The sequence below is a fragment of the Saccopteryx leptura genome, chromosome 12, assembly GCF_036850995.1.
Source record: "Saccopteryx leptura isolate mSacLep1 chromosome 12, mSacLep1_pri_phased_curated, whole genome shotgun sequence".
Taxonomy (NCBI): Eukaryota; Metazoa; Chordata; class Mammalia; order Chiroptera; family Emballonuridae; genus Saccopteryx; species Saccopteryx leptura.
The window spans coordinates 41042559-41057813 of NC_089514.1; the positions used below are offsets into that span (position 1 = coordinate 41042559).

At 47.3% G+C, this 15255-nt stretch overlaps 1 protein-coding gene across 1 annotated transcript; it reads left to right on the forward strand.

The window, feature by feature from the left end:
- Positions 1-7129: 7129 nt before the first annotated feature.
- On the forward strand, positions 7130-7938 carry LOC136383989 (large ribosomal subunit protein P2-like). Its single transcript, XM_066353995.1, has 2 exons — positions 7130-7368; positions 7714-7938. Exons 1-2 carry the CDS (start codon positions 7185-7187, stop codon positions 7899-7901), a joined length of 372 nt encoding a protein of 123 aa, XP_066210092.1. The 5' UTR covers positions 7130-7184; the 3' UTR covers positions 7902-7938.
- Positions 7939-15255: the final 7317 nt, after the last annotated feature.

Here is a 15255-nt window from a genome sequence, read left to right on the forward strand (position 1 = left end):
TGCTTTACTAACTGATCCCTTAGTGGAGTCATTCTTCCTCGGGGCCTTTGCCGTGATTCCTCCCTTTACCCGGAATGCTTTCCCCTCACATGTCTGCCTCAACAGCCTCTTTTTAAACCATTGATTTTCAACCTTTTTACACTTGGGAACTGGTGAAAATTGGAGAATGATTTCAGGGACCACAAAGGCAGAAATTGCTTAGTCAAATAAGCAGATTTGACCAAGATCATTGGGTCTCTAATCTTCAAACAACATCAAGGTGTTTAACTTTCGCAGACCAGCTCCAAATTTCTGATGGACTGGCACTTATTTGTGGTCCTGAGGTTGAAAAACACTGTAAACTGTCTGAATCCCCCTTCCCAGTGATTCTGAGCCTGTGCACCGGTTCTCTCCCCACAGTCTCAGTCCTCCGTGTACTGCTTGGTTCTCCAGAGCTTGTGTTACTGGCTAACCTAGTAATTTACATGTGTTTGTTGTTTCTTTTTTTCTCTTCAACCAGAATGTAGGCTGTACAAAGTCAAGAATTTTGCATTTCTTATATCTAGTGGAGACCTTACAGAACTGTGGGGTAGTCTAGAACGGGGGCCCAATTTAAACTCGTATGATTTACTATTTTAGCAGTTCACCAAGGGAAGGAACCACAGAGGAGAGCACGTAGCCTGTATGAGGATAGCGACTCCTTGGCACCGCGTCAAAGCCAGATGATAAAGACATAGAAACCCAGAGGAACAGCGTGTGACCAGAACAGAGGTCAGGTGCCAAAGCAGGGATGGTCCCAGCCAGGCCAGGCATCATCACAATTGACAGGGAAACCACCTGGTGACGGCCATGGCCCACGGCGGGTGCTGCAACAGTGTGGTCTTGATTAGGTTGGGCATCATTAGGTAAGACCAGAAATCTACCTGGTAATTGTCAGGGCCTTGGGGTGCTGGAGCAGCGTGGTTTTGGCAAGGCAGAACGTCATCACGGCAGACAGATAAAACCACTGGGTGAGGGCCGAGGTTGACCACAGGTGCTGGAGCCGTGGCATGGTTCAGGCCAGGGTAAACAGAAAACCATCGCATAGTGACCAGTGTTGACCACAGGTGCTGAAGCAGTGGGGGTGGTCCCAGTCAGGCAGAACGTCTTTGTGAGGTATAGAGGAAACCACTGAGTGATGGCCATGGCAGACTGGGAGTCCTGGAGCAGCAGCATGGTCTTGACCGGGTGGTTTATTATTTAGGCAGACAGGTAAATTCACCAGGCAACAGCCACCTGCAAGAGACTGAGTTGGTAATACAGAAGAACCTGAGAAATTTCCCATCTGGAGTCGGTTGTGCAATAAATGAATTTAAGAATATATTAGAAACTAGAAGAGTTTACCCTTAGCTTCCTTTGCCCCCCCCCTTTTTTTTTACAGAGACAGACAGGAACAGAGAGATGAGAAGCATCAATCATTAGTTTTTCGTTGAGCATTGTGACCGCGGGCCTTCAGCAGACCGAGTAACCCCTTGTTGGAGCCAGCAACCTTGGGTCCAAGCTGGTGAGCTTTTGCTCAAACCAGATGAGCCCGTGCTCAAGCTGGCGACCTCGGGGTTTCGTACCTGGGTCCTCTGCATCCCAGTCTGATGCTCTATCCACTGCGCCACCGCGTGGTCAGGCGCTTCTGTTGCCTTTCAAGATCAAGTAAGGCTCCGGCTGGTTGGCTCTGTGAGTAGAGCGTCAGCCCTGCATGCAGAAGTCCGGGGTTCAATCCCTGGGTCAGGGCACAGAGGAGAAGCAACCATCTACTTCTCTTCCCCTCCCACTCCCCCCTCTTGCTCACTTGCTAGTGGCTCCAGGCGCTGAAGAGAGCTGGGTCTATTCAAGCAATGGCCCAAGAGGAGTGTTGGGGGAGAGGGTGGTTGGGTTGCGAGGTAGATCCCTGTTAGGGCACAGGAGGGAGTCTGTCTCTTATCTCCCCTCCTTTCCCTTAAAAAAAAAAAAATACGACACAATGAGCTAACCAGACAGGCACTTTGTGATGACATAGAGATAAGTGGGAGCTGGGCCCATGTCCTGTGTGAAAGGGTTGGGTAGGGTAGTGTCGGGGTTGGGGGGGAAATGGCCTGTACCCCCCCCCACACACACACACACACATACACCCAGTCCAAAGCTCCTGAAGAGAGAATGGCAAAGGATCAAGGAGCAAAGGTGAGGCCTCCTGGCCAGCTCACCCCTTCTGGACATCTTAGCACCTGTGACTTTCTACGGTGGGTTGCAGGTGTTTGGCACCAGAGGGGCCACCATATGAGGACTATTCATGACCCCAGAGGTCCAACAGCCATGGTCCATACTGCCTGGACACCAGCTCTGCAGGCCCGTGGGTTGGCAGCTTCCCTGGGTCCCAAGGGCTAGAGCCTGCCCACAGCCCAGTGCTGGAGCCACACAGAGCCTGCCTGGATGTGGCCCACCTCCTCCAAGACCTCCCCAGCTTCTCTGTGGGGCTTGGAGCCAGGCGTCCTTCTCCATGGCTGCCCTGGCCATCAGCGTCACCAGCCCAGAGTGAAGGTTTTTGAGGAATAGATATGGAACCCTGACCAAAGCGGGTGCCACACCCTGCGCCATACCTTCCTGGCATTTTTTTTTTACATAATATTTTTTTATTAAAAAAAAATTGCCCCTCCCCTTCCTTTATACCTCCGGCCGCCCGCACCCCACACTACGAGGAGCTGTCCCTGCGCTTCCTAAACCGCCCCTTGCCTTTTGCTAACCTCCGCCAGTGGCTGTCCTCTCGCTCCACCCCTTTGGCTTCTCGGAGAGCCCAGGAGCTTTCCTCCCTTTGCCGTACACTCCCATCTCGCGGGCACCTTGGGGGCTGTGCATCGCCACACCCCGAGCCACTAGCTATTAATGGACCTAGTGGCAGTACCCGAGATAGGGTCCCCTCAGTCTCTCCCGCGAGCAGAGAGGCAGCGAGCCGACTCCTCCCCCACCCGCCGCAGGACAGTCGTCGCCAACAGCCACTGCTGGGGTGCGCAGAAGACAGGCTGTGGCTCGGAGGAAGGGAAGGGGCGCGCGGGCTAGGGTGTGGAGGCCGAGGGCCGAAGCACCACGGTGGTCGTGGGTGGGTCGTTTTTGCACAGGTGAGGGCGGCGGGTGTGTGTGTCCCGGATGCCGGATCCGGACCCCAATAGGTGGGATGGTGGGGACGGGGCCGGCAGGAGGCGAGTCTTGCTGGGACCCCCGCGGGAGCTGCTACGGAGCTGGTATTCCCTTCTCCCCGCTGGATGACGGAGTGAGTGGAGGCTGCAGCCAGCTCGAACCCCGCGTCGCCACCGCCGTCCTCACTAAGACCCTCACCCCGCTTCTGCTGCATGTGGATTAGCTCCCAAAAAGGTGAGTGGCCCGCAGCGATACGTCCTCCCTGCCGCGCGGCCCCGACCGTTAATTGTGTCTCCTTTCTCTAGTCCTAGCCATTCAGGCCCGAAAGCGGAGGCTGAAAAGAAACACCCTAAAAAATGAATCCACGTGGCGCTCGACCCTGGTTCTTTTGTCTGATCGCGGGCAGCCCGCGACCACGTCGGGGAAGTTTTCTGGATCCCAAGTGTCTTTAGAGCTTGCTGCCTGCACCGCAGGAGGCGCGAGCCAGGGGAGCAGCCCCGGGCCCCGCAGCCCCGGGCCCCGCAGCCCCGGGCCCAGACTCGGTGGCCGGCGGGGTGGGCGGGGGCGGGCGTGCGGGTGGCGCGGGTGGCGCGGGGTGTGCGCACGGCCGCCTGCACGCAGAGCTGCTCTGGGGGCGCGAACGCACCCGGGAGGGACCGTGGCGCTGGGCCCGCACTCCGTGCGTGGCGTGAGGCTGCCTCGCCGCGCCCACCTGGGCACGGGGACCGAGGGTGAGGGGCCGAGTGTCTGCGCGTGTCCGTGTCGCCCCGCCATCCTCTCTGGCTCCTGCCTCTCGGCCTTTCTGCTGAAGACAGAGCCCGTGTCTAGAGGGTCGCCTGGGGCGTGTGCCTGGCGCGAGTTCGGCGCCGAGACCCTGCGTTAGGGCCTAAAGCCTGGGCTGGAAGGCTGAGGTTGCGGGTTCAAAACCCCAGGCTTGACCGGTCAAGGCACCTACAAGAAGCGACTACAGTTGAAGCTTCCCGCCCACCCCTCGCCTTTCTCTCGCTCTCCTCTCTAAAATAAATAAATAAAATATTAAAAAAGAAAGAAACTTTCTCCTCTTGCGTTGCGGGTCCCCAGTGCGGCTTCCCGGCCCCTCATTATGCCCAGAGTTGGTGAATACGGGTGATACTTAAAACGTGCCATCTGCTGGCCACCTCCTCGCTGGTCACGGACCGGAGTGGGAGCGGCGGGCGCCCACGAAGCCTTGCCTGGAGAGCTGCTCGGAGACCGCAGAGCGCCGCCACCTCTCGCTTTTCCCTTTTTTTCTCTTAATTTTAAAAATCTGCCAGCATTCATCACCTTTACTCCTTCTCACAGATTAACGGTTCTGCTCTTCCTTTTGAGTAAGAAATACTGTGGTGCTATGGGGAATGGCAGTCCATGATCATCTTTAAATAAAAGCACGTTGTTTCCTTTGGGGGCTACCCGGCAGCGTTTCCAGGCTGCCTTCCGTCTCTTCACCGTGGTCTCTGTCTAGGGAACTTCATACCCACTGGTGGCATCTATGAAAACTGCCGAAGTTATTACTAATGTGGTGTAGCATGACAGCATTTTGTTCATTCAGAATGGAGTATAATTTGTAAGTACGTCCAGGATATCACAGAATGTAGATTTTGACGTACTGCCTTCCTTTAAAACAATAGTATGGGGCCCGGGCGGATAGCCAGGTTGGTTGGAGAGTCCTTCCAGAGCAAGGAGGTTGCGAGTTCAATTCCCTGGTCAGGGCACATACAGGAGCAGCTCAATGTTCCTGTCTCCCTCTCTCCCTGACTCTCTCAAAAAACAAACCCCCCACAGTATGGGAATAAAACAATGGAATATTTGGTAGTTTTATATGGTTTAGAAAAATTAGTGCTAGCCTTCAAGTCAATCAAAACCTCACATTTAATATTTCCTTTGGTGAACGATGAAAAGTTTAGCCAAGTATGAACTGTAATGTTTAGGATCCTTAGTACTGGGTTTTAATCACAATTTCTATTTCTCCATAGCCCATTTTCTTCAGAAACCTGAAAAGGAGTTTTAAAAGTATGCCCTGGGTTTGGGGAATGCTGTGTGTGTGTGTGTGTGTGTAAGTAACATGTGTGCATTATATATATATATATATATAATGCACACATGTGCATATATATATATATATATATTTCCCAGGTGGCTGGGGTGCTACAGAAGAGGATGGTGGGGGAGGAGTCAGTGAGGAGGCCTAGCCTTGTAGTCCTGTTAAGCCCAATCCGGAGGGACCCGAAACATTGAAGACACGAACAAGGTCCCATATATATATATGCATACATGTAAAAAAGCAGCTTGTTAAGTAAGTTGACATGTATTTCATATACTTTCTGATGGCCAAGAGATGTTTTTAGTGTGCTGCAGTTGAAATTTATGGTATGTTTATAAAGAATTAGAGTATATCCACAATAAATTACTTTTTTTTTTTTTAAATTTATTCATTTTTAGAGAGGGGAGTGAGAGGTAGGGGGAGGAGCAGGAAGCATCAACTCCTATATGTGCCTTCACCAGGCAAGCCCAGGGTTTCTAACCAGTGACCTCAGTGTTCCAGGTCAATGCTTTATCCACTGCGCCACCACAGGTCAGGCAATAAATTACTTTTACTCCCACAGATTAATCAGTTAATTTCTTCCAGTGTCTTGTATTTATTTGATAAGATTTGAAGGGAAAAATCCCAGCTAGCACCTAAAAGAACTGATTCATCTGCAGAGCAGTTAATTAGCAAGAGGAGATCAGCCTAACTACAGGACTGATTAAATCAATGTTATTTTTAACTTAATTCTTTGAATCAAGACATTATTTTAAAGGAATGCTAGATACGATTTATTTCTGCATGTATTCAACAGTATTACATGCCTTTCTTAGGAGGTGATGATAGAAGTGAGCTTTGAATAAGACCAATAAAGTTCCTCATGAAACTTATATTCTGTGGGATTTTGAGTAGAACCCCAAAGATGACAAAGATGCTGATTTGGCCCTGGCCTGTTGGCTCAGTGGTAGAGGGCTTTGGCTTGGCGTGTGGATGTCCGGGGTTCAGTTTCCGGTCAGGGCACAAAGGGCACACAGAGAAGTGACCATCTGCTTCTCCCCCTCCCCATCTCCCTCTTCTCTCTCTCTCTCTTTTTCCCTTCTGAAGCCATGACATGATTCAAGCATGTTGGCCCCTGGCACTGAGGATGGCTCCATGAAGCCTCCACCTCAGGCCCTGAAAATACCTGGCTTGTGAGCATGGCCCCAGATGGGCAGAGCACCGGCCCCAGATGAGGGTTGCCAGGTGGATTTGGGGCACATGTGGTAGTCTATCTCACATCCTCTCCCTTGTAAAAAGAAGGGGAAAGAAAGATGCTGAATGGAGATACTGCTAAATAAAGCATAGGGAGAAAATTAAGATGGGGCACCTTAAGTAACAGTGGTGACATTTGACAATTGCCAGTCACTGTGCTGATGACTTTACATGTGTTTATCCCTTGTGATAACCCAATGGGGTACACGTTGTTGTTACTACTATAGACAAAAAAGGGCCACATGCTGAACCTGACAAGCTCGGAGGAGGCATGCATGGTGGCCTTGCAAACTCAGAGACCTAAAGTAACAATACAGGATGGTCTGAAATTAAAACTTTCTAACTAAAAGCCTTTCATGGTTGTTAGTCATGGTCTAGGGCAGTATTTTTCTCTAACAAAGGTCCATGTTTACCTTAATCGAGCTAATCTGTTATCTTTTGCATCCCCAATAAGGTGACCAATTGTCCTCCTTTAAGGAGGACAGTCCTTCTTTTGTATGTTCTGTCCTCCCTTGAAAAGTGTCCTCCTACATGTCCTCCTTTTTGATATTGGAAGACTAATCTGTAAATGTCTGTATTTGATTGATGCAGAGTTGATCCATCGCATGTGATGTAACATATTTGTATCTAAATGAGTACTTTTTTCTTACAACTATTATTAAAAATTAATAGGCATGTAAACATAATTACAATATAAAATACTACAAGCTTTCCCTGTCTGACGCCACCGAGGTCGCACGCGCCGGGCCTCCTCGCCGCCGCTGCCGAGATGTGCTACGTCGCCTCCTACGTGCTGGCCGGCCTCAGCCTCAGGGGCAATGCCTCCCCCAGCGCCAAGGACATCAAGAAGATCCTAGACAGCGTGGGCATCGAGGCGGACGACGACCGGCTCAACAAGGTCATCAGTGAGCTGAACGGAAAAAACATCGGAGATGTTATCGCCCAGGGCAGGGGTCCCCAAACTTTTTACACAGGGGGCCAGTTCACTGTCCCTCAGACCGCTGGAGGGCTGGACTATAAAAACAACTATGAACAAATCCCTATGCACACTGCACACATCTTATTTTAAAGTAAAAAAACAAAACGGGAACAAATACAATATTTAAAATAAAAAACAAGTAAATTTAAATCAAGAAACTGACCAGTATTTCAATGGGAACCATGGGCCTGCTTTTGGCTAATGAGATGGTCAATGTGCTCCTTTCATTGACCACCAATGAAAGAGGTGCCCCTTCCGGAAGTGCAGCGGGGGCCGGATAAATGGCCTCAGGGGGCTGCATGTGGCCCGCGGGCTGTAGTTTGGGGACCCCTGACCCTGGGTATTGGCAAGCTGGCCAGCGTTCCTGCTGGCAGGGCTGTGGCCGTCTCCGCTGCCCCGGGGTCTGCAGCACCTGCTGCTGGCTCTGCCCCAGCTGCAGCAGAGGAGAAGAAAGATGAGAAGAAGGAGGAGTCAGATGATGACATGGGATTTGGCTTGTTCGATTAGAGTCCCGTTCCCCTGCAAATAAAACCCTTTTTATGTATCTCTTAAAAAAAAAAAAAAAAAAAAAAAGCATGTTATAGCTCATTGTCTGTATGCATTGTTCTATTATTGGATTTCCTAAACTGGCTAAACTGAAAATGCTCCTGCATATGGAGCAAAAGCATTTACTGTATTTTGTCATGCTTACAATCTTTAAAGTTAAGGTATTATTAAAGTGTACTCAGCAAACATTTTAAGGTCAGTTAAAAAAAAAAATTTTAAAGGGGTAGTCATATCCTGGAACTCCTACAGGTCTACCATATCATACTTTTTATTTTAAAAAAAAAATTTACATTTCTTTTGAATGCTGATGAACAGGAGACACCAAATCTTTTTCCCCTGCAAACTACTGCCAGCTAATAACACTGTTTTGTCTTTTTCCAAATAGCTCCAGATATATGGAAAAGATTTATATAGGCGGATGAGGATCCTCAAACCCCTCAGCGAGATCTTCTGAGCATGGCTTTTAAGATACCTAGAGGCAGAAAAAGCCCAATAGAGATCAGGGGAACTACCAGCTTTTAGGATACACCCTTAAAGGCTCCAACACCCCAAAGGGGTCTCATAGGATGCCATCTGGGTCCTGCTTCAATAGTGGAAAGGAAGGTCATTGAGCTAAAGCCTGCCAGGCTTACATGCCTCTGCTGTGAGGAAACAGGGACACTGGAAGGTAGGCTTCCCCCTCGCTCCTCTAAGGGAGGGTTCAGTCTCTTCCAGCCCTGCTCCAGCCACCTATGACCTAACCTTGCCCAGAAAGCTGGGGTTTGCCACTGAAGGCTGAAGGTGCCCAGGGCCGTCGGCCCCATCTATGACACTGTGGACGAGCCTAGGGTATTTCTTCCAAGAAGCAGGTAAACTGATCTCATTTGCACAAGGGCCACTTAACTATGTTTTGCCTGAATAGTCAGGTTTTTTATTCTTCCCTCAAAGATCTCTGTTGTGGGTGTTGATAGTCCTATTTTCTGCTGCTTTGCTTAATATATAGTGCTTCCTTTATCCCTCCTACCTCAGTGCCCCACTCATATTTCAGGCTGGGACCTACTCCTAATTTAGAGCTCTCTTTCCCCCTTTTGCCAACTTCTATTATGAATCTACCTTTGCCACCAGCTTAGTGTATCCCAAGGTTCTCTTTACCATGCCACAGTCTCAGAGCTCCGGGGAAAAGCAACCTGGTCTCATCTCTCATCCGCCCCCTGGCCGAGTCCCAGAGCTCCTGGTGGGTGCTGGCTGGAAGCGCTGGAACCCACCTCGCGCCACGCATGGGGCCCACAGTAGGACCTAATAGCCACGAAAGGAGCGAGAACCCAACCATTCCCGGCCCCAGTGCCCCCAGGTCTCTCTTGCCTCTCTGGGCATGCCCTGGAGGGTGGCACTGGCCCACATCCTCGGGCTCGGGACCCTGGCCGCCCCTCTGACCTGTGTGAGTTCTCAGGAGTGTCTTGAGGTGTGAGGGTGTGGTAAGGTACCAAAGAACTGTAAAACTTAGTATTGGCAACACCATTTTAAAGAGGAAAAGTCAGGCATTGAAAGAATAAAGGTTATCTGAAGAATTTCCTTTCCCTTTCAATAAGAGATAATTTTTACATATCCTACACTGATTTTAACTCTTCCTCCCTTCCTGGAATCCTGAGAGTAACACATACCTCTAAACAAAGGAACGGAGGTAGACACTAAAAGATTTGTGAATGTCGTTGATATGTAAAACGACATCACTATTGTGTTACCTTGTAAGTTTTAATATGTAGGAATGTTTTTTAGATCCTATAGACAAATGTTATAAGCTTGTTAATGATTGATTATTGTGTCATGTTTCCCCTTCCTTCCCCCCCCCCTCCCCAACCTGTATGTGAGTAAGTGTATATAACTAGCCTCAGAGCTATATTCGAGGCTACATGATTTGGGTTAGCTATACTCCATGTAAGTCATATGCAGCTGGCTTATTAATAAATCTCCTCCTGCCTGACCAGGCGGTGGCACAGTGGATGGAGTGTTGGACTGGGATGCTGAGGACCCAGGTTCGAGACCCCAAGGTTGCCAGGTTGAGCAAAATAAAAAAAGCTCACCAGCTTGGACCCAAAGTTGCTGGCTCCAGCAAGGGGTTGCTTGGTCTACTGAAGGCCCGCGTTTGAGGCACATGAGAGGGCAATCAATGAGCAGCTAACATGTCACAATGAAAGGCTGATAATTGATGTTTCTCATCTCTCTCCGTTCCTGTCTGTCTGTCCCTCTCTCTGACTCTCTCTCTGTCCCTGTAAAATAAATAAATAAATCTCCTCCTAAAAATTCTTATGTATCCTACCTTGGTGTCTCTACATAACCAGTGGAATTAAGGTACGCTACTTTACAACATTTGGGGGCTCGTCTGGGATGCCGGTGTTCCACATCACCAGGTAGAAACACCTGGACCAGCTGGTCTCTCCAGAGGCTTGACTGACCCCGCTGGATCTTGAGGGGAGGTGCCACCTGAGACATTTCAGGGCTCCCATTTTCCTGTGGGGCTTGGACAACTCCTCGGCAGACACCCCTGGTCCCCAAATTCGACAATTCAGCAGAGAAATCAAGGAGTGTAGAATTCTGACCTCTGGAGGTAAGTAAAGCAAATCTTGTGCTTTACTAAATTCTAGCTTTCTGTTTGTTCTGAATTCTAGCTTTTCTGTTTGTGACTAGTTAATTTGGAACTATTGCTTGTGGATCGGAGGTGATCTAACTTGCGCAATAGGCTCTCCAAGACTGAGACATCGGTGGAGAGTTTTTGGTCCTGCCTTAGGCTTTTCTGGGACACATTTGTTTGTGCTCTCAGGAAAAGACATTAGTGGAGACATTTGGTGGTGCTCTAGGAAGACAATTAGTGGGGACTGAGTTAAACCTTTGTGCTGTCTGATTTCATTTTTTGCTTTTAATGTTTCTGTCTAAAACCCCTGAGTGATTGGTGTGTGAGTGGGGATTTCTGTGCCTGAGCCTACGCTCCCATAAGGAACACATCCAGGCAAGCACCTGAGAGGACCCTGATAAGGAACCCCTTCTTTTGTCTGTTGAATTGTGTGCCTAAAAGTCAAGTGTAAATGTAAATAGTAAATTGTTTTGTCAGTTCTCTTTGTCAGGAAAGTCTCTGGTGTGATTTCAATTGGAAATTTCTGGCTTAAAACCAGAGGACAAAAGCCCTGGCCGGTTGGCTCAGTGGTAAGAGCATCAGCCTGGCGTGCGGGGGACCCGGGTTTGATTCCTGGCCAGGGCACATAGGAGAAGCGCCCATTTGCTTCTCCACCCCCCCTCCTTCCTCTCTGTCTCTCTCTTCCCCTCCCGCAGCCAAGGCTCCATTGGAGCAAAGATGGCCCGGGCACTGGGGATGGCTCCTTGGCCTCTGCCCCAGGCGCTAGAGTGGCTCTGGTCGCAGCAGAGCGACGCCCCAGAGGGGCAGAGCATCGCCCCCTGGTGGGCAGAGCGTCGCCCCTGGTGGGCGTGCCGGGTGGATCCCGGTCGGGCGCATGCGGGAGTCTGTCGACTGTCTCTCTCCGTTTCCAGCTTCAGAAAAATACAAAACAAACAAACAAACAAACAAACAAAAAAAACCCAGAGGACAAAAGAAAAGGGAAATTTTTAAACTTCATATGAGTTAGTGGCTGTCCACCAGAGCCCGCAAATTATAAAACTAGCAAAATTCATAGAAGTATTAAAAATTCTTCAATGGTGAATTGTCTGTACTGTAGATTCTCTTTGTTTATCCAAAAAATTTCTCGTGACATTTTGTGGTATGGGCCTCTTTCCAGGACCCTCTAAAATCTGTTTTCTTGAATCCAAGACCTCTGGCTTCAGGGCACTCTGTCTGACTTCTCCCCTGAAGAAATTTATCTCTTCGGCTGGCTCCTGCCTCTGTTCTTGTGTGATGATTGACATCTCAATAGTCAAATATCCTTTATTCTGAGTGCTAGTTATTATCTGTCTTATCTTTCTTGCCTTTTTAGTGGTGTGCTAATTCCTGCATTCTCCTGGATAGTTTCAATTTTGTAGATCAGTGCCCCAGACATTAAATATGGGAGGAGGGCCCAGTACACAGAAGACCCCCTTAGGTTGTCTCCTAAAGCACTTTCATGAAGCCTATGGAGACAACCGTGGGTACAGAATTAAATATTCAAAAGGAAGATTTCGCATTCTCTGTAAATCAGAATGGCCCACCTTCAGGGTTGGATGGCCAGGGACCAGGACTTTTAATCCCCAGGTGGTAGGGGCAGTCTGGAATATTGTGACTGAGGATCCAGGCAGCTACCCTGCCCAGTTCCCCTACATTGATCAATGGCTAAAAGCATACTTGATATAAGGAGGGTGCCACATCCTCCTAGCCTGGCCAGATTTACATCTAGGACAAAAAGGAGATTCAAGAAAAAGGACTAGGGCTCTGCTAGGAAAGAATCAGTGCACATATTGCAAAGAGGAGAGGACTGAGGAATGCGCTCTGGGAAGTGTTTCTTCAGCCTCTGGGGATGAAGGGCTGGCAAGTGAGCAGTTTGGGTGAGGGAAGAGTGGGAGGCCAGGTCAGGACGTGCTGTGTGCGAATGGCAGGGGAGGGTGCTAGAGTAAGGTGGCGGGAACGACTAAAGTTGGGGTGACTGGAGGAAGTATAGAGTAGAAACTACAGTGGTACCTTGAGATACAAACAAACCAACATACAAATTTTTTTCTTTTTAAGATACGAGCTGTGACTTGGTCCGTATTTTTATTCAAGATCCGAGTGAAATTCTGAGATATGAGTCGTGATTTGGGAAGCTGCTGCTAGTTGGCACGTTGGTGCATGGGTCCACTATCGGCAGTTTGATATACAAGTTGACTGACTTACCAGCTTGGTTACAGAATGAATTAAATTCGAATCTTAAGGTACCACTGTAGTTTCAGATATTCAGATATCCACCTACTGACCAAAAGAAGTCTTACACATTTGGAAGATACAGGGTAGAAATAGTATTAAAAAGATTAGAACTGCCTGACCAGGTGCTGGTGCAGTGGATAAAGCATTGGACTGGGGTGTGGAAGACGCAGGTTTGACACCCTGAGGTTGCCAGCTTGTGTGCGAGCTCATCTGGTTTGAGCAAGGCTCACCAGCTTGAACCTAGGATCGCTGGCTCGAGCAAGGGGTCACTTGGTCTGCTGTAGCCCCCGGGTCAAGGCACATATGAGAAATCAATCAATGAACAACTAAGGAACTGCAACGAAGAATTGATGTTTCTCATCTCTTTCCCTTCCTGTCTGTCTGTCCCTATCTGTTCCTCTCTCTGACTCTCTCTGTCTCTCCCACAAGAAAAAGAAAAAGATAAGAAGTTTTCTTTAGAAGAATCTTAGAGAAAGAAAAGGGAACACGGCCAGATGGAAATGTTTGGAAAATAACAAACCATGGTGTGGACCTTGTTGATTATCAGTTTCTTGAAATGAATTACAGCTCCACGGAGGAGAATGAGTGATGGGATTATGAGGGAAGGGCTATTGTCTTGCTAATGTTTTGCAGGGAGAGCAGAGAGAGTGCAAAGTGCTGAAGGAGAAGCCAGTTTTGTAGAGAAAGAAGCCATGTTTGCAAAAAAAAATTATATTCTATGTTAAAAATGTATATGTTATTTCAAGAGTCTTTTGTTAATTCTCTCTTTTATTTGATATTTCATAGCCCTGTGATGTTGAAATCTTGGTTTAAATATTAGAGGATATGTAATGATCATTAATGTACTAATTATTAATGATATTTTATGTAGTGTATAAATGTTTAGCTTATTATCATTTTTGAAGCAGTATTGTTCAATGTTAGGTCACCGAACTCAGAGTGACAAATATTATTGTACTATTGATTGGCTTACAGTAGAATTCTCAACATAATAGGTAGAAAGGAGAAAATAGAAAATAAATAACTATTTGTGGTAGTAGGAAACATTTAAGTTTTAAGCCCAGATTAAAAGGCTAAAGAATGTGAACAAAAATCTGTTTCTCTTGAACTTTTTAGACATTATCTGTTAGGGTGCATAAAATTACAACATAAATAAGGTATGTTTTCTTGGAATGTAAAAGGAATTTATGATTAAGTAAAATATAAGGTTTATTTTATGAAATATTGGTCATTTCATTTGGTGCTTTTAACTAGATCTTTAGAATTTGAGACATAGATGTAATGGGAAATAGTTTAAATCCTTTTTTCCCAAGTGACCTATAGAATTAGAACGCTCAGAATTCCCTTTTTTTTTTTTTTTTTTTTTATAAATTTTTATTAATGTTAATGGGATGACATTAATAATTCAGGGTACATATATTCAAAGAAAACATGTCTAGGTTATCTTGTCATTAAATTATGTTGCATACCCCTCGCCCAGAGTCAGATTGTCCTCCGTCACCCTCTATCTAGTTTTCTCTGTGCCCCTCCCCCTCCACCTAACTCTCTCCCTCCCTCCCTCCTGCGTCCTCCCTCCCCCCACCCCTGGTAACCACCACACTCTTGTCCATGTCTCTTAGTCTCGTTTTTATGTTCCACCAATGTATGGAATCATGTAGTTCTTGTTTTTTTCTGATTTACTTATTTCACTCCGTATAATGTTATCAAGATCCCACCATTTTGCTATAAATGATCTAATGTCATCATTTCTTATGGCTGAGTAGTATTCCATAATGTATATGTGCCACATTTTCTTTATCCAATGTTCTATTGAAGGGCTTTTTGGTTGTTTCCATGTCTTGGCCACTGTGAACAGTGCTGCTATGAACATGGGGCTACATGTGTCTTTACGTATCAATGATTCTGAGGTTTTGGGGTATATACCCAGTAGAGGGATTGCTGGGTCATAAGGTAGTTCAGAATTCCCTTTAACAGGGAAGCCTCGAGCCCTAACAGGACTGTTAGAATCTGTACTGTACATACGCTGCTCCACTTAAGACAATTGAAACCACCTCAAGAAAATGTTTCTGGTTGCCTAGCTTAAGTGGAATTCTAGCACCCAAAAAAGTGAATAAATTTTGGACACTTTCCACCAGATTCTGTTAACCAGGATCCAAGAAGATACTAAGGCAGTCAACTTTGCCTTTACATAGCATTCAGCTCTAGAAATTAAAAAGAAAATGTATTATAAGTTTTTAAAAAGATGGCATCATCAGCGGCTAAAAAAATAAATAAGTAAAACTAAGCATTTTGGAAGGGACATTGCTCCTCCCTCAATCACATAACTCTGTTTGGCCCCTAAGATGGCTGGTTAGCCAAAGACGGGTAAGATTCCTGAAGGCAGGAACAATCTAAGACAGGCACATTTGAAGAGGGGCCATCAGAAGAAAGTTTAAGAACTAACAAAGGTAAGGCTCA

What these genes read in the sequence shown, in the direction of transcription:
- LOC136383989 (XM_066353995.1), top strand. Translation starts at nt 7,185, where the DNA reads ATGTGCTACGTCGCCTCCTACGTGCTGGCCGGCCTCAGCCTCAGGGGC. An exon ending in TGTTATCGCCCAGGGCAGGG is followed by an intron (nt 7,369 to 7,713) that starts GTCCCCAAACTT and finishes CGCGGGCTGTAG; the next exon opens with TTTGGGGACCCCTGACCCTG.